Source organism: Phallusia mammillata, chromosome 2 (assembly GCF_965637545.1).
Source record: "Phallusia mammillata chromosome 2, kaPhaMamm4.hap1.1, whole genome shotgun sequence".
Classification (NCBI taxonomy): Eukaryota; Metazoa; Chordata; class Ascidiacea; order Phlebobranchia; family Ascidiidae; genus Phallusia; species Phallusia mammillata.
Window position 1 is genome coordinate 32,574,662 of NC_137253.1, and position 18,798 is coordinate 32,593,459.

General features: G+C 36.5%; 1 protein-coding gene and 1 pseudogene across 2 annotated transcripts; both read right to left on the minus strand.

Moving 5' to 3' along the window:
- Positions 1-870: 870 nt before the first annotated feature.
- LOC145215662 (C4b-binding protein-like) lies at positions 871-11,367 on the minus strand. The gene is made up of 14 exons (XM_080084405.1): positions 10,937-11,367; positions 10,509-10,564; positions 10,398-10,448; positions 10,030-10,141; positions 9,317-9,387; positions 9,189-9,245; positions 8,621-8,734; positions 8,128-8,310; positions 7,565-7,747; positions 6,850-7,032; positions 6,128-6,310; positions 5,496-5,672; positions 5,051-5,245; positions 871-2,208 (listed from the first exon to the last, which is right to left on the minus strand). Exons 1-14 carry the CDS (start codon positions 11,113-11,115, stop codon positions 2,018-2,020), a joined length of 1,935 nt encoding a protein of 644 aa, XP_079940531.1. The 5' UTR covers positions 11,116-11,367; the 3' UTR covers positions 871-2,017.
- A 1,560-nt stretch (positions 11,368-12,927) lies between these two features.
- Positions 12,928-16,543, minus strand: LOC145214705 (fibulin-7-like; annotated as a pseudogene). Its single transcript, XR_013857101.1, has 9 exons — positions 16,494-16,543; positions 16,379-16,420; positions 16,207-16,315; positions 15,874-15,944; positions 15,689-15,745; positions 15,203-15,316; positions 14,660-14,839; positions 14,214-14,416; positions 12,928-13,425 (listed from the first exon to the last, which is right to left on the minus strand). The product of XR_013857101.1 is annotated as a fibulin-7-like (transcript).
- Between the last annotated feature and the right edge of the window lie 2,255 nt (positions 16,544-18,798).

Here is an 18,798-nt window from a genome sequence, read left to right on the forward strand (position 1 = left end):
AATGAGAGGTTTTCGGCAATGTATTCAGTCTGTTGAACATTCTTTGTGTGATTGTTCAGCCAAGACGTTCCGTTGGGAAAAATAACTTGAGACTTGAACAATATTGCTCTGTGACGCCAATGTAGCCTATACAATACGTAACGCCGCTGATTGACACAAACTCGACTTTAACAAACAACTTCTAACAAATCTTCACACATCTTTTTAATGTATTTTGTTGCAGAAGCAGCAAATAACCGCCTTTCCAGTTCTCTGTATCTATGACTCACAAAATTTAAGTGACTACTGCCTTAAACTTTGTTACGACTAAGCTTAAATATTTATTACTTCGGGTTTGGACGGTCCAGTGCACGAATCTAGGCCAGATTTGTATTTCTGCAAATCGGTCAGGCGCCTTAAACAAAATGCCTCTACTTTTTTTCCACTTCTGCAGACCTTCATTGCTATGCTCCAAACGGTTCCTGTTTCAATTTAATGTGACAATATAATGCTTAGTCAGGCCTCGCAAGATTTTGCTCGAGGCAAACCGACAAGCCTGTGCCGGCCACGAGCAAGGTTTTAGAAGAAACGTGAATTCTTAGTTGCGTCAGGGAAGGGGTTAACCTTCACTTCGCATATTTTTTGTCTGAACTTTTTGCTTATTCTGCAAGAAATGGTTTAACGCAAAAACAAAATTAGATGTGGGAAGTAAATAAAATCTCATGTACATCAGATTTTCTCATACGAAACAGTTAACGAAAATGGTTTAAAAGTAGGAGTAGAAAAATCATGTGATGCCTTAACACGGCTGATCTTAAAGGCCTTAAATGCGTATGTTTAATATTGTTCGATTGAAATGAAATTAATTACTGGCTTTTAATACACTCGTAGTGGTATCACAGGCTGAATTTTATTCATGGCTACAAAATACAAACCAAGGAGTTCCACAATACGACACTTTTAGCCCACATTGTTAGCTGAAAATCATAAAACACAAATACACCTTTCCAACTTTCAAAAAAGTGTTTGCAACTAAAAATGTAGTGGAATGTGTGAGATGCAAAACTAAACCAATGCGTGACGAGTAAAGGGTAATTTTAGCTGAAATGTCGCGTTCACCTCTACGTGACCTTTAACATGAGATCAGCTTAATGTAGTGGAGGGTTTTAGGTTTGTCAATATAAGGGCTAGTTTAAAACCAATTTTACATGCAAATATCCGTTGAATAATTCTATATATAGGCTAACCGAATATTAGTATTAGGTCTTTTACATTATTCGAAAACATTTCAAGCCATAAAGTTAATAGTACTCTAAAAGAACTATGAAACATCTTAAAAAATCTAGAACCTAACACATCCAGTATCGAAAGCTAGGCGTTAATTGTTATTGAAACCAGTGTCTACACTCTACTTTATGATAAACAAAAGTCATTCGGGCCTAGCTGGACATTGGAAAAAATGAAATACAAAATACAATTTAAAGCTCAACACAAATACCAGGAAAGTGTTTGTCCAAAGTCCATCAGTACTATGAGCAGGGTTGCCATCGACATGGACCCCAAAATAAAACACCAAAAACTTACATTTTTATATGAAACATAACAAACGTTTTCGAACAAATCTTTGCATTTATACAGAACAAGATCAGCAGTTGCCTCATTTTTGGGAGAAACAATCTGTTCCAGCAACTCCCTATTCATAGAAAATACTTCGTGCATCTCACGACAGCTCAGGTCTAGGTTTACTATTACTTGTAACAGGGATTTGACTGTCATGTCTTGCCCGTTTCTGGTAATTGTTGAAAATAAGACATATGGACAATACTGTGTTGTATTGCATCGCCCTTTAAAATAAGGACACATATTAGAAATAGGGACGGTATGGCAACCCTGACTATAAAACATCTTATAAAATGCTTTGGCGAGGACATCCGTATCAAAGGTGTGGTGTTAATTGACCAGTGTCTAGTTTACGATAAACGAAAGTCAGTTTGGCCTGGCTTAGCATTAGAAAAAGAAATGCAATGCAAAACACAATTCATATCTCAACACAAATATCTGGAAAAGTATTTGTCCATAGCCCATCAACGCCACAAGTGTTGGATTCTATACCCACAACCTTCGGACCATTGTCACACTCGTACTGTATCGCTTCGTTAATCATGTACGTTAGTTTCTGATCACTTGATTGAACTGCACCCTGAATTACTATAGGTGGCGGTGGACAAACTGTAAAAAAAGGTATGGATTAGCCACAATATCATAAGGCCAACCTTAAAACTAGAGAGGTGGGTCACTTATACATTTAGAATTTCACACAGATCATTTGATGTAGTTCCAGCAAATATCAACTTATTGGTAAATAAGACAAAATGCATTTGTTCATATGAAACCCAACATAACAGATTGTTCACAATTTTGTTTGACAATAAAAGCATGTTAACAGTAAAAATAAAACAAAATTCTACCGAGGATAAAATCTATGGGCAGTGTTATGTATCTACAGTACAAAAAAATACTGTCAAGTGCAGAAATATCAGGCAAAAGTTGGATCTGAAACAGTTGCAACTTTCTATGGGCAGTGTTAAATCTATGGGCAGTGTTATGTATCTACAGTACAAAAAAATACTGTCAAGTGCAGAAATATCAGGCAAAAGTTGGGTCTGAAACAGTTGCAACTTTAAAAAAAATGCAAATCAAAAACACTGACAAGGGTCATATCCACCACTGACCATAAAATATCATGTTGGTTTCCCAGTTGGCCCAGGCAGTGATCTTTCCCAACACAAGTAGTTTGAGAAATTTCGGATGCTACTTAATTTATTTACTCATTGCTATTTTTGTGTTATTGCCCAAGCCATAATTTTACTTGGTAATTTATAACAAAAATAGACCACCACCCTCTAGTAAAGATATTTAATATTAATTTAGTTGGTAGATTACTTATACCATCAGTGGAAGATAAACCAACCTGACAAGGATTAACACTTTCAGGCGCTTAAAACTATTGGGGTTTCTTTCCTGTCGAAGATCTCTTTCCTTAACATGGGTGATTAACTTTCCCCCGGACTGGTCCCACCATCATTGCCCCCAGTCATGTTATACTCACAATTTGCCGCACTCAATACTTGTGAGCACCAGCCACATTACGCCTGATAATACGGTGTAGCTGCAGCGCGTTTAAATATGATCCACCCATTGTGCCCTCCACTGTTTTGCGCTCACTAACATTTTAACATTGTGCAGCTATATTTTGGCTTGGTAGTTGTTGTAATGCAATTGTGTTACTATGTGTTCTGTTACCAAACAAAACTAGAATGGTGGCTTTCTGATATACTTCCATTTTATATATTCTATACGATATTTACCAATTTACTATACATATTATTTGATCTACACATATGGTTGTTTTTGTAAACAAAAACTAATGGGTCCCCACGTGCGTGTTTTTGCGGATTTACGGTAAACAAATGTTGCGGTGATTTTTTAATTCTTAAGAACAAATTTTTAGAAAGCATTAACCCAACAATAAAAAAATTTTGTTTGTATTTTTTTGCACTATTATTGTCGTATAATTACAAAAACAATAAAAAAGAACGAAACAAATACTTTCAATTTAATCTCTTGCTTTGACCCAGATATTGTCGTCCAAGGTCGGGTTTTAAACACATTTTTTTCTAGAAAGCTGTAACAGTTGTGTTACAGACAATTAAAAAGTGATTTGCTGCAAGTGTATACATAACTTTTCATTTAACTTTGTTTCGCAAAACGAGTTTTTCATTTAACTTTGTTTCGCAAACGAGTACCATTGACCTGTAGTAATCTTTAGGGTGTACACACCAAAAGCATGTTTGACCTTTTGACACCGTTTTCAATAGCACGCCGTCCTTGGTGTTCAACAACACCGTTTGACCTAATATATACATGCCTTGAGTATTTGATTCAAAAAAAAAAAACGCTACGTTATGGCGAAAGAAAGTTCTGAACTGTGTTAGTAATACCTACTAATTGACCTTAAGTAACCCGTGGTCATGCAGCGGCCAACCTGACACTGAGCATTTAAAAAAAACTTTTATCTTGCAAAAAAGTCAAGTTTATTTTTTCATATTTAGTTTGTTTAACAAAGTTTTGCTTGACATATACGAAACCGAAGCACGCTTATTAGGTTTAAATCGAGTCATATGTGTGAAACCTTTGCCAAAACTGAAAATGTGAGTGATAACTTAATAAAACGACATAGCATTGCTGTGCAAAACAGCTGATTTCTAATCACCGAAACGACGCCTCGTAAAACGTCTGTCCAACGTCAAGCTGAGCCCTCCCGCTCTGGCCTATTATTCGTAAACGTACTCTCTTGGGACTTCTGCCTACAGTGTCTTTCTTGACCAAATGAGCGTTAGACACATTTACGTTTAGGGGGCCTGTGGATGTGTCGCTGGGTCATTCGGGGTCAAACTTCAGGTGGACCAAGTTCAGGTTTATATCTAACATATGTCCAAATTTCAATAAATTTGAAGCACTCTTTCTTTACTAAACGAGCGTTACAAACTAGCGTTAAAAATTTTACGTTTCGGGGGCCTGTGGGTGAACCGCTGGGTATTTTGGGGTCAAACTTTTGGTGGACCAAGTTTGGATTAATATCTAACATATGTCCAAATTTCAATAAATTTGAAGCACGCTTTCTTCACTAAACGAGCGTTACAAACCAGCGTTAAAAATTTTACGTTTCGGGGGCCTGTGGGTGAACCGCTGGGTAATTTGGGGTCAAACTTCAGGTGGACCAAGTTTGGATTAATATCTAACATATGTCCAAATTTGAATAAATTTGAAGCACTCTTTCTTGACCAACTGCGTCTCACAAACCAGCGTTAGACAGAAAAAAGAAAAAAAGAAAAAAGAAAAAAAGAAAAAAAAATACGGACAAAAACAATATGTGTCCCCTTCAGGGAAGGGGACCCATAATAAACTCAACTCACTTCCTGAAAATAAGAGCGAACTGTGGGTAAGCAATATACATTTGTCAACAGAGTTACAATCTTATGCCTGACACTATAACATGAACAACACTGACCTGTGGGGGTGCACGATGGCAAAGCTTGTGGTGACCATGTTCCATCTTGTTGACATGTAAATACTGTAAAACCACCCATTGGAGTGGAGATTGTTATACCGTTACAACACGAGTAAGTTACTGTAGTAAAAGGAGGGTATGATTCCAGGGTTGGTGAGTACGTTCCAAGTTCAATACCTTGGGGAGGGCCACAATCTGAAGAAAATAATGTCAAAAACTTCAATACGCTTTTTGTGTTCCTGGCTAAGTTTGCTTGATTTTATGTTTTTTAAGGTTGTAGTTCTATTTGTTTGCGATTTTATCTACACAACCTGCTCGTTCACAGCAGGTTGTTCCTGTAACCTTGTAAAACATTCAGATGTGGACAAACATGAATTTGTAACACAGTTTGAAACTTGCAAATACGACTTTTAAATGTAAGATAGAAATTGCATTCAAACTTTACCAATTGGCACACAGGAAGGCACTTGACTCCATGACCCAGTATTTCCACAAGTTATTGTTGGGTTTCCCTCAACTCGATATATTCCACTGCAAGAGTATGTTACAGTGGTGCTAGGAATGTAATCACCAATAACTGGACCAAAATTGCCATTAGCTATCGGCGGTGGCTCGTTGCATGCTGAAATATATACAAAGTTCTATAGTAGCAGTGCTCCAAATCCGCAAAAATTTGAGTATACAGTACAACATCTACAGAGGTTCAAAAAAAATCACAAATTTGGAGAGTTTGAAAAGTACAATAAAATGTAAACAAAATAAAACATCCGATAATTTAAAAAGTATTTTTATGATTCTGCAGAAGGTGAAACCATATCAAAGCAGACTTTTAAACAACCAGTTTAATTTTGCAAGCTTGTGGGATCTAATCCTGATTTTTTTCTAAAAAAAACTTGATCACTAATGCATCAAATACATACAATTGCTTAAACCAAATTAAAATCACCAGGTTACAATACACCCAAACCATGCCTAGAGAAAATTTTAATCATGGTCAAGGAAATTTAATTAAAGCTGATTGAGAACTGCTAAAATTACTCTTCTAGCTTCTAATTGACACTGAACACAAAACCTTACTTAGTCTTTTACAAAACGGCATCTGTGTCCATGTTCGATCAGGTTGGCAAGTGACTATTCCTACACCAATCAGTGTGTGTGTTGTTGAGTCTGTGCAAGCATATGTGACAAACTCTCCAGGTTGATATGTTGCCTGAAGTGGGTTGTAGCTTCCATCTGCAATGGATGGGGGTGCATTGCAAACTGTAAAATGAAATGATTCAATAATTAGTTTGTACAGTTTGTTTAAGGGCAACCATGACTGAATAAACAGAGCAGCAGTGATTGAATGTGATTTTAGCAGACTGGGGTCATATGTGCACAAAGGGCATAAAACTATGACAGCTAATAAAAATACTTACTTTGTAACACAATAATTTACAGGAGGAAAACTTACAAAACTAAAAGATTTTAAAAATAATACCCTTTCAACAAAAAATGCTTTGTACAATGATTTTCAAGTTCATGCCATAATGCTTTGTACAATGATTTTCAAGTTCATGTAAAAGCATAGAGCCAATCAATGATAAGCTGCAGACAGTGCACACTGTTTCGACCTATAAGGTCTCATCAGTGCAGATGGTGACGAGAGATCGATTTCCAAGTTGTTAGTTAAACTTGTTCCATTATTTTGCCATTGACAGAGTTTAAAGACACAAATTTACCAACAAGTTTTTTACCAAACAAATTTGGAAAAATTTGCCCCTGGTTGAGATTATGAACTACTGTAAAAGTTTTCTTACCAACGAGCTGACATATTTGTGTGTTGGGTGGATCCCATGTTTTGTCATCCTGGCAAGTTATTGTTGCCAATCCAAGCAGATTAAACTCTGAGGTGCAAGTGTAAGTGATCACAGACCCAGGAACGTAACTGCCTAGAACTGGAGAAAAACTTCCAGCAGATATTGTGACGGGCTTGGGGCATTCTGCAAATTAATAAACAATACAAGATGTACTTTATTGTTATCAATATCTGCTATTAACCGTTACAAAGCAGCATATAAATATGCAAGTTTGTTGTTTTACTACTGTATGTCAATTTTAAGTTGATGAAGCAAAAATGACGACAAAATGTAATAGTTGAATTAAAAAAAGTCAAACAATGTTGAAAAACAACAGCTAACATATTCTGTACACTGTATAATTTTACACAATTAATTACTAAGTTACAACGTAACATGACAAAAAACAGTTATACCCAATATCAAAAATGGAACCAAGAAGAATACAATACATGTATATATACAGTGTTTTTTTAAGGTGTTTTGGGGGACCGAAACGGTCCCCGAAATTTCTCCAGCAGTTTCCCAAAATGGCTATTTAAGCAAATATGGCTATTTTTTGGTATTTAAATGAAACACTTGCGGTCTCTTAAAACTACTTAGCGGTCACCCAAACCAAACCTTAAAAAAACCCTGCATGTATATTTAATTCCTTATTAATGCAGATACAATTTACCTTTCAGTAAGCATTGTGGTGCTGTTGATTCGCTCCATTCACCAGAAATTGAACATTGGTTATGAGGATTTCCAAACAAGTCATAGTTACTAGGACAGGAATATGTGATTCTTGTACCAGGAATATAATCTGCTGCGTTGGGAGTAAAAGAACCAAACTCCAATGAAGGAGGAGCACCGCATCCTGCAAGATTGAAACTTGAACTTTACACTTTCTTCGGTCTATATTACAGACACATAATCTCCAAAACTTTTGAACATTTGTGACTACATGGATGACACCATGACAAGAGACCAAGAAGAAGGCAAGGACTGCAGTACAAAAAAAAAACTAGTTAAACATGCAGTGAATGCCACATCTCTAGTGCAGATAATTCAATGCTGCTTGAACCAACAGAATTTGAAAGAAATTAATGACAATGTCTAAACACTAAGTGGATGACACTTTAGATTTATGTATTTTGTACTTGTAAATAAAAAAGTGCTACAGCAAAATTAGGTATTTGCTGCCAACGCTTGTTTGTATTTGGGCAGCCACAAATTCATAATTGTTACAAATCTTACTGTTGAAGCGACAAGATGGAGCTATTGTTTGCGACCATGTTCCACCGGGCTGACATTCATTTGTTGCGTCGCCTGACAGAGAATAACTGCTGTCACATTTGTATGTGATGCTGATGGGTGGTTGGTAAGTTGCTTGGATTGGTTCAAAACTGCCGAATGTGATTGGGGGTGGTGGACCGCATTCTGTGCAAAAAAAGTTCAAAAGCAGTTACCCAAAAATGATTTGAAAGGACTAGCTTGTTACTTTATGTCAAAAGGTTAAACTTAATCTCGGATAAGTAAAAAAAATCATGTAAAAAATGATTGAATTGCCTATGAATCAGATAAGCAGCTCCAATGATGGAGGCAGTGCTCTGGCAAAGAGAATAAAACTAGAAAGGTGACTTTCTAATAAACTTCCATTTTAGATATCTGACAAAATTGTTAGTCCTAGTGACATAATGAAGAGTTTGTATCTGAAATTGCTGTTTACCATCAAATACATTCTGCCTACCTCTGTAACAAAGTGGACCCACAGTTCCAGCAGGACATGTGCAAGTAAAACTGTTGATTCCGTTGTTGCAACTTCCTCCGTTGAAACAGGGGTTTGATGCACACTCATCAACATCTGTAATAAGGGGTGAAATATGTTGTAACACTGTTAACCTGAACCTTTAGCACTGTTAACCTGGGCATTTCACCTCAATTAGGAGCACATAGTAGATTTAAAAAAACACTTTCAACTTTCATACATCTAACATGTTTATAATGTAGATCCAATTTGATTGGGCTGTAAAAAGGCAAACAGTGATTGCCAGTTTAAGCCATGATGTTAATGGTTTTGATCTATATAAAGTTGGTGTTTTGAATTTAATTGGAAGTTTTGTTTTATTGTCTACTGAACCCAAAACTGTAGCTTAATATTAGTCTCATTAAATGCAGAAAGTAGTTTTCTTGATTACCAACAAAATTACTGGACCAGAATTGTTTGTGGTACAAATTTGGCTTTAAATAGTTGTAGGATTTAAATTGAACTATTTATGTCATGGTACATTTCAATATATTTTTTTTATATGACTCACCTTCACATTTCGGTGGATTTATGTAACCTGGAGGGCATTGCGTCCTCAAGCGAATAACTAAAAGCAGAGTGATAAATAAAGTTTGCTGCAACCAAATGTTTCTCATTGAATGTTAGACAACAACTCACCATTATACTTGGATTGGTAACACTTTCTAGTTTCTGCATCCCAGCAACATCTCCATCTGTCACATGTTGATCTGGATTAAAATCACAGAAGATAAATATTACACAACTACGCTAAAATGTATAGGTGTAGCTGCAGTGCCTTTAGTCATTATCTACCGATAGTGGCATCCACCATTTTGGGCCCCATAAAGTTGCACAGCTATTTTCAAGTTGGTGATTGTTCAGTGCAACTGTGTCGTGTGTTTTTTGACCAAGAGAAATTTCTTCAACTCATGTAGCATGTAAACATTAACACAAAATGTAACATACTAGAAAGACATTAAAAACCAGGATAAATCACAATTAGTCAATGAAAAGGCTTCGACAAAATTAAGTACACCCCCTTGAAATCTAGCTTTTAGGTTATGCATACTATATACTTTTTTAAGTTTAAAACTTGTTTAAAAACAAACAAGATTGTGTTTAGTTTCTTTTTTGTTCACATAAATATTTCTTTGATTTTCAAATGCACATTTTTAAATCACATTGGTTTGATTTCGTTGGGAAAAACAAAACAAAATCTGCACTGAAATCTTTATCAGTAGGATACAACATACTTTATAGCTTCGCATGTCGCAACATTATAACTTGGAACTTTGTAAAGCAAAAGAAAATCACAAAACCCCATTTGTAGGGTAATATATTTCGCCAAACATTAAAGTAAATTTGTTTACTTGTTTGGCAGCGGAAATGTCGGTCCACATTGATTTCGTTCGGTCGTCGTGTTGCAAGCTTCTCTGTGAACCAAACTTCCTGGGTAGTTCGGTTCGCCACCAAAAGGAAGACCTGAAACAAAACACGACTTTTGTCAAAAGCTGCAAATCTATACTTAAACAGTTGTGATAAAAAAATATGAATTTTAGTTGTCATCTTAAAACACCGTTTTCTAATTTCTCTAACAGCTCTATGGCGGGAAATTGACAGAATATACATAGAAATCATATTAAATTTTCATTTTTTGCAACGTTTTTGTTGCGATCGTTAACTTGAGACTTTATGTTCGTCTGTCGTTAAAATGCGTGTAGTCTAATATACTTCTCACCTCGAAGGTTGCTGTTAACGGTTGGATGGAACATAAACTGCATAGTTGGCACTGAAAGCATAAAAGATAACAAATCGGTATTTGACTAGATCGTTTATGTGATTAACTTACCCCTTTGAAAGCAACGAATCTGTGAAAACCTTGGGAAACGATCATAACAACAGTTCCTACAAGACAAAAAGTTTGTGCTTCAAACTATGTTTTGGATTAACTTATCGTATTTATTCAATTGTAATTTTATTCAATTTGTAATTGTAAGCCACAGCCTATATCGTTTTTTACCCAACGGTTAGTGCTGCTTATAATTGAGGGCGGCTTTATTTATGCTTTTAATGTCATGCCGCTGTGTTTCAACCGCACTGTATTTTAATAGAAAATGCGTTTAATTGCCTTTAACATGTGTATATACTATATAACTTACACTAGTATCTAAACATGACAGCATAAGGCTTACAGTCGAGTAGCCTAAAAGTACGGTGCGTTATTTGTCGACCAAACTAACCAAAACTACCACCTTCGCAAAAAAACGTAGGGCCTACCTGGATTCGCATTGTCGTCTGGTCGCAGCTGGAAATCTGCATGGTTTTCTTGAGTTTAACGAAACAAAACAAGTTCCAGGCTGCTGTTGGTGCGACAAAGTTATTAGGCTTGCGAAAACAGCTAACGTGAAAGTTTGAGCTGCAAACCGCATCCTTGTGTTTTCGTCGTTTCGTGGCATCTTTCCATTAGCTGTGGTTCAAACTGCTTCGAAAAACGCTAGGCTGACTGCGAAATATTGCCGAAAAGAAACAAACGGCTGTATAAACTGATAAAAACGGACACCATAAGCAATTTTCCAGGGTTGCGTAATTATTATCAAGCTAGGAATAAAACATAAATAACGTTTTTAACAATAACTTACAGCCTGTTTGTTTTACGTCGATTCTACCTTTCAACCCCAACCTTACTCAACGAAAATCTATAGGCTACATTTGCAGTCACCTGGCCAAACAGAACCACGTAATAATAAAAAGCAATTTTGACACGAGAAAATTTTGCAGCCCCGTTCTGTTTAACTTTGCTTTTGCTTCGGGGCATGCGGATGATAACAAGTTCGCACCAGACTCACAGGAACACCCAAAACCCGACATTCTTTCTCTCAATTCACACCAAATTCAATCAAATTAAAGATATAAATCATTTGCATTGAACATTAAGCCAAAGACTGTGTTTGTAGAAACAAATAAAGTCCTGTGTTCTGAAACTGTTGCAAAATACAATAAAGTAAAAATAGGTTACAAAATGTGTTGTTTTGCTAAGGGCAATTTATGGATCCAATTTCATTTAACCACAATCGACTTTGAAAGACAAGACCGGTTTGTAACGACAGCTGTTATAGGAGAAGGGCTACAGGTGGCTCAGAGACAAAAAAAAACAACATCAGTACGGTAAAAAGGGGGTGGAACGGCAGCCCCTGGCTAGCATGCTAATATTGGCACTGAAATGTTTTTTTTTTTCATGACACGCCAAATGATTTGTGTGTTTATATTAAAGTACTCGTCAACATAATTCAACCTGTTACATTTTTGTTTTTGGTTCTTCATCTTTCAATAAATCTGTCTGATTTCTGTTTACTGATGATATCAGCTGGTACACACTACTATTACACAAAAAATGTTGGCACGCAAAGTCATTACCACATGAAAATAATTGGCACGCGTCACCTAAAAGGTTGCCGACGCCTCGCTTAATGAGTTGAAACTGTTTCCTCCCTCTAAGAATGAATGCAGAGAAATATCGAACGTGTCTAAGAAGTGCGTATTTATTTACAACACATAAAATCGATACTTCAATACATTTGTGTGCAAGGGTGCGTTAACAGCCAGCTTACAAAAAGCATAAGGAAACACAGTTTGAAAGAATGACTCGTCAACAACTTGGGGACTTTAACAACCTTCGGTTATGGTGCTGAAAATACAAACAGGGTTAAAATAATTTTGCTGACACAGCACAATGTTGGGAAATATCAAACATTTGCAAGTCATGCAGCGATCAACTTAAATCTCGGGATTAGGCATTGCAGTTGTGTAATGTTGGAAACGACTCTTTCATTTCATGTTCGGGTAATGTATTTGTTTGTTATTCGAGCTCCTTGAGGGACCAAATTCCTCCCCCAGAAAAGTGCTTTTTACCCTTTTATGGGCGCATCGGGTTTTTGTTTAACTCTACCAGTTTGCAAACCTTATGGAAATGTAATGTAAGGTAATGCATTCAAAAGTTTTGAATGTCGTGAGAGGCACTTTATTTTATTTTTATGTTTATGTTTTTGACGTGGTTCGTACCCAGGACGCTCCCGGAGACGATCAAAGTTTTTTATGTCTGTACATGAGTCAGGCGCGCCGGACCATTCAGCCAATTTTTTGAGTTTGGGTGTAGGAACACCGCCCTACAGGGGGTTGTTTTACATTAGACTGCAACCAGTAACCAAGTGCACAACATAACAAACTTACGAAATAAGCTGTTGCTGCCAGGCATAATGTATGACCAAGTATTGCTCATCCAGCAGTTTTATTGTAAACAATCGACGTTTCGACGTCCTATACAAGACGCCTTCATCAGGATAATGACATAACTTGCAAGACAAATTTCTTTTAAAGCGACAAAATGCAAAACACACACATGTAAAACAGCGATAACAAGATCGCGCGGCTGCAAACTCGCATCACCGTAGCGATAAAACAAGCTCAGTGGTGTAAAAGCGACCGATAATTATCGGTCGCTTTTGCATTTTGTCGCTTTAAAAGAAATTTGTCTTGCAAGTTATGTCATTATCCTGATGAAGGCGTCTTGTATAGGACGTCGAAACGTCGATTGTTTACAATAAAACTGCTGGATGAGCAATACTTGGTCATAACAAACTTACGAATACTGCATATTGGTCCGGTGGCAGCTGAGGTGCAAACGCACTCGAAGAAAGGTGGCGCTGGCTTGTGGAGACAAGTTCCTCCGTTGAGACAGGGAAAACTCAGACAGGCCGTATTAGTGGGACCTGTTGTTTGGATAGCATATGTTAAGACATTAAACGAGTAAAAAGAAAATAATCCAACACTTAAAAACAGTTATCTATCTGTTTTTAGGTGTTGGATCCATCTACAAAAAAATTTTGGATGGATAAATTCACAAAAACAATGGTTTTGAGTTTTCGAACCTTGCGTCCCTATTTATTTGACTGGATCATCTTCTAACCATAAGATTAAAAAAATGTCTGTTAGAGGTAACTATAGGGGTTGGCAAAAAACTTTGATATTTAAGGGTTCAGCGTGCTTAACTTGGGTATAAGTACTGTAGAATAGAGTCTGTAAAAACCAAACATCCTCTTAATGCCAAATCACCCCTGTTATTGTGAGTAAAGTGATGTAGTTGGCGCACCAAAAGTGTCCACACCTTTTACGTTAGATAACGGACCTATAGAAAAAATACCTCTGGGTTTGTTATCAGCAAATCATAAGTGAGGTTAAAAGCAAGGATAAAAGGAGATCCGTGTTTTATCAAACTTTTTGAAAGATGGTTAACTTGGGTACAAAATATACTGGTGAAAACAATCTTTAAATCAAAAATCCTTGCAGTGCAAAAATACCACTGTAACGGCGAGTAAAATAATAGATTTGGTGCACGAAAACGTTCAAAACCTTTTGCATTGAACAATATACCTTAGTGTAACGAAGCAATGCTCCCGGGTTAGTTATATTAATGAAAACAGGAGTGAGTTAATGTTAGGAAAACAAAATGTGTTTTACACAAGTTATGCAATTGATGAGAGAGATAGAGGAAACCTACTGATGAGGGTGCATCCTGCTGGCTCCGGAGCATCCCAGACGCCCATCAGAGACGGAAGACCAGGATCAATGCACTTGATAGAAGTGCTGCTTCCGAACAACGAGAAACCACCGTCACAGAAATAGTTAACAACTTCGCCGGTTGAGTACTGGAAGTCAATCGGCGCGAAGCCTCCGTCGGTGACTGGCCGAAGGGCGGACAAGCTACAGAAAGGTTAGATATCTATAGTGTATGCATGAAGTTTCTATTGTTATTGCACAATGTGCTGTTCAACTAGAAAAGTTGTAATGAAAGATATAGTGAAACATAAACGAACAGTAGAGACAGTATTTTGTTTCTATTTATTACAAAATATAATACAAATTTCAAAAAGTCTTTTCCAGGATATATTTTTCTGAAGTAGCAGTTCAGTATAAATTCTAATGGGAAAATATGTCACCACTTACCTACTTGCACACAAGCTGGAGAAGCCACAGGGTTCCAATTTCCCCTTTCACAAACTTGCTGTGCCGGACCGAACATTCTATGGTAGGGATCACAAACAAAGGTCACCACATCTCCGTCGTCGTACCAAGGATTTTTATCAGGGGTAACGGTCAAGTGTGCTTTACCAGGACTTACGCATTCTATAAATAGAAATATTTAGCTATCAGACATTAGTAACATTTAGTTGTTTCTTTAAATCACCAAACACTTCTCGCACAAAACGGTTACATATACGAAACCAAGGACAATGTGTACAAACGTTCCAACAATATTTAATATAGACTGAGCTAGTACATGTGCACATGCTATACCCAAAATCAACACTAGCAACAACAGCAAAAAAATGACCAATGTTGCTCACAATGGTCTTCAGTGTAACTAGTGAGCTAACGTAAACTCAGCAGACTCGTGGGCAACTAAAGGCAACATTATTTAAGAGGTTTCAAACATAAAGATTCAATAGTAAAATTCCGACGGGTAGAAGAAGAGCAAAATGTACTTACGAGCTATCTCGCAATTAACACTGTAATAACCCGGGGCGCATTCACATTCGTATCCTGTAGCAGTGTCCTTGCATACAGCCCCGTTTAAACACGGGGAATGCCTGCATTTTGCCACTGTGAAAAGAGGTAACAAATGTTATCTAAGACAAATGGCAAACGTGTTAAACAGGATTTGTATCACAGTGATCGGAATACATTGGCATGTTGGGGTTGCAATGGTATGTGGTAAAATTACTTGCCAATCCAGAAGCAACACATTATGTACATTTCACATATTCTTTTACTAATCTGGGTTTCTATAGATAACGATTTGTCGCTGTTTACGAGCATTTCTTGTTTTTGAAGTCTGGTCTGCAATAAAACCCTAAGCCAAACCGGTCTGTAGCGCAAAAAGTTAGCCAACCCTTTTTACAGCGTTTGGATAGTCCAGTCTAAACTAAACTTCTACATTTTTAAGACAAAATACAACAACACTTTTGTACTCACATTCACATCCCGGTGGGTTTATGTAGCCTGGTGGACAATCCTTGCGCAATCTGACAACTAAAATATGACAAATTTCGGTATTTACATTGCTCTGTTTGTGTCCTACGATGCAACAGAAGTTTGGTGTTGGTGTTTTTGCTGTTAGTTTTATAGGCAGTGATGTTTCATCACTGGGGTACAATTACTGTTATAGAGAGACTTGTGGCAAAACTTTTTTTCTTCGTCCCAGCAGCACCCCCATCGTAGGCAATCAGACCTTGGGTAAAAAATAATTTGTGAAACATTTTTATGAAATAAGTATTTGTATTTTCGTGTCATGTCCAATACACACTAAACCGGTTTCATTTATTAACTTCAAATCCAGGCGTATTCTTAAAACTAATTTATCGCCCCAACGTAAGATTTTCAACAGATCGAAAAGGAAACCAAACTTTTGGGAAAAGTCGGTCGTAGACTTTTTTAAATTAATAAATAACAACTATTTCATTCAGGCGCTGGCCTGTGAGATTTTGACTCACTCTGTTTTAGCGTTGAATCTTCTATCGCACTTTATATTTCGGATGAAGGGAAAGCAACCCCTCTTTATTTGGTTGCCAGGGTAACCGGGTTCCCCGCCGAAACTGAGACCTGGAAAAGTATTGAAAACAATAAAGCACTCGGAAATAGTTTATTCCGTTTTACTTAAATTACCTGGACCAGCTGTTGCTGTAAACGAGAACGAGGGAGATTTCGCTATGAAAAAAAAAGATACAAAAACACGTTAAATACACTTTTATGTTTAAGAACATATTACAAACATACTGACCGACTCGCACGCATTTTCTGCCAGGATTTGTCTCTGTTTCGTCATAACAGCACCCCTGTGTTAAATCAAAAGGCAAAGTGTGTTACATCACAATGAGGTATCAGCAAACTACATCAACATTTTTAACACATTTTCGAAAATATTATTAATACAAATATACACCAAACTTTAACGCTATTTTGAATTAAAGTAAACTTTTAAGTAATATTTAAAGTCAAGCTGTTTAATCTTCAAATAAGGTACCTGCAGCTAACAAGGCCCATTAAAAAACTATTGCGTATAACTGAAAAACCATTTAACCGTTCCAGGCCAAATTCGGCATGATTGTTGCAGAGGTTGATATTAAACATCCATTCGATTTTTAGGGCGTTTGCAAGTTTTGTTTTTGTAGGAAAACAGTTTAAAAAAAATTAAAACTTGGGCCTTAATACAAACCTATGCTGTTAATAAAGCCCAACATTTTCATGTTTTTTAAAAATAGTCTAGAAACCAATCAGACTCATTTATACTTTGCTTCGGTCAAATAAAAGTTCAAACAAGCAACGTTATTAACTCATATTACACATATACTGTTAACTAAGACATATAACTGTTAATCTGAAGGTACTAAAAAAAACCCCCTTGACATTTGATAACCAAAAATACCAAATGAAAAATTACTTCTGCAAACATCTTATTCGGACTTTTTATCTCCCCAAGAAAGCAAAAAAGCAAATTTTTTGCATATCAGTCGCCTTTAGTATAAAAGACACTTGAGAAAATGACAAATTATCGTTGGGCCTTATTGCAAGCAATGGCTGACAAACAAAACAGTAATAAAATTTATTTGAAGTAATTCTTTTTTCCAGATGGGATAATGCTCCAATTAAACTAAAATGACCCCATTACTAATATATCTTAATAAGTTTTCATTTCGACAACACAACCTTTTCATTTTTGTTACCAATTTTAACAAAAAATAATAAAAAGTTGAAAATAAACACTTCTTAATTTGGATTGGTCATGATAACAATTACATATAACTTACAGGTCCAAAACTTTGTAAATCATTTTAAGTACATATATATTTTAAAATTACATCAAAACGGAAGCATTTTTTCTGGCACATAAAAAAATATGAGCAGTTGGTCTCATTACCTTCCGGGCCTATATACCTTCAGGTACCTTATTTGCAATAATACCTGGCTTCGCAACTGAACTTGTCCAAATTTCCGCAACTTCGTCTACTGGAACCTTTATTTCCGCAATCGGTTTGCGCTTGTGACGTCACAAACCATACACAGACAACCAAGCATATCAATTTACACATGTCTTTGTGACAAACATCTGCTGGGTGTCTGTGTGAGATATAAAACAAACGTAACTCATAAATAAACTGCTGTTACCGGGTGTTATACAACAACGAACAACAACTTATTAACAAACTAACTCGTATGTCGTGGGCATAAAGCAGAAACTCAACTAGCTCAACTAACTCCCTTCCACAAGAAACCGCAGTTGGTTCTAAACCAGTTAATTTCTCCACCAGATATTAACATTACGCCGACGGCCACAACGGCACCGGTATTTTTACGTACTACCAACCCGCCCTGAAGTAATGACATTGATTACTATTTTACGCCACGTTGATTTAATTATAAGGCAAGTCTAAAATTCGATGTGAGGTGATGTGGAAATTAATCGTTTAAAATGGGGAACTTTGTTTTCCGTGCAACGCTACAGAATGTTATGTTCAACAGCGATAAGTAACTGTCAGTCAACGTAACAACGACCACGTAAAATTAACAACACCCGTGAACGTTGTTTTGGAGAAAGTGGCCACTGCTGTTTCCGATATGTTGTTCGGTGTAGGGAATTTTTTACCAAAATACTTAAAAAATTTCGAACAATGTTTTGATTGTTACACTACTATTTCAGTCAGACGCTTTCGAGTAAAATTATTTTTGAATCAAATAAGTTGAGCCTTTTTTAAAAGACTTCATGGTTATAACATCGCGATGTTGTTAACTTTCAAAATTGTTGACAAACTTCCCCAAACAAATTAATCCTAAACAACTGCCACAGTTTTTATGTTGGTCTTTGTTCGACAGGACGAAATGCGTTAATTTGATGCAAAGTAAAAATAATCAAGTATTTTTAAACCTTATTAAAAACATAACTGCCAGAGTACTTGTTTACATAGAATACATTATACAGACCTGTTCTACAGCTCGATTGACTGCACTGATGATGACAACAGTGATTGTTGAAACGTCTGCATGATGTATTCTATATAAACAAGTTCTCTGGAAGTTATGTTTTCGAT

Excerpts from the sequence above, each read along its gene's own strand:
- LOC145215662 (XM_080084405.1), bottom strand. The coding sequence starts at position 11,115 with ATGCCACGAAACGACGAAAACACAAGGATGCGGTTTGCAGCTCAAACT. Across the intron at positions 10,565-10,936 it reads AGACGACAATGCGAATCCAG|GAACTGTTGTTATGATCGTT; the intron begins GTAGGCCCTACG and ends TTTGTCTTGTAG. Across the intron at positions 2,209-5,050 it reads GCCATCGTGCACCCCCACAG|TTTGTCCACCGCCACCTATA; the intron begins GTCAGTGTTGTT and ends CTTTTTTTACAG.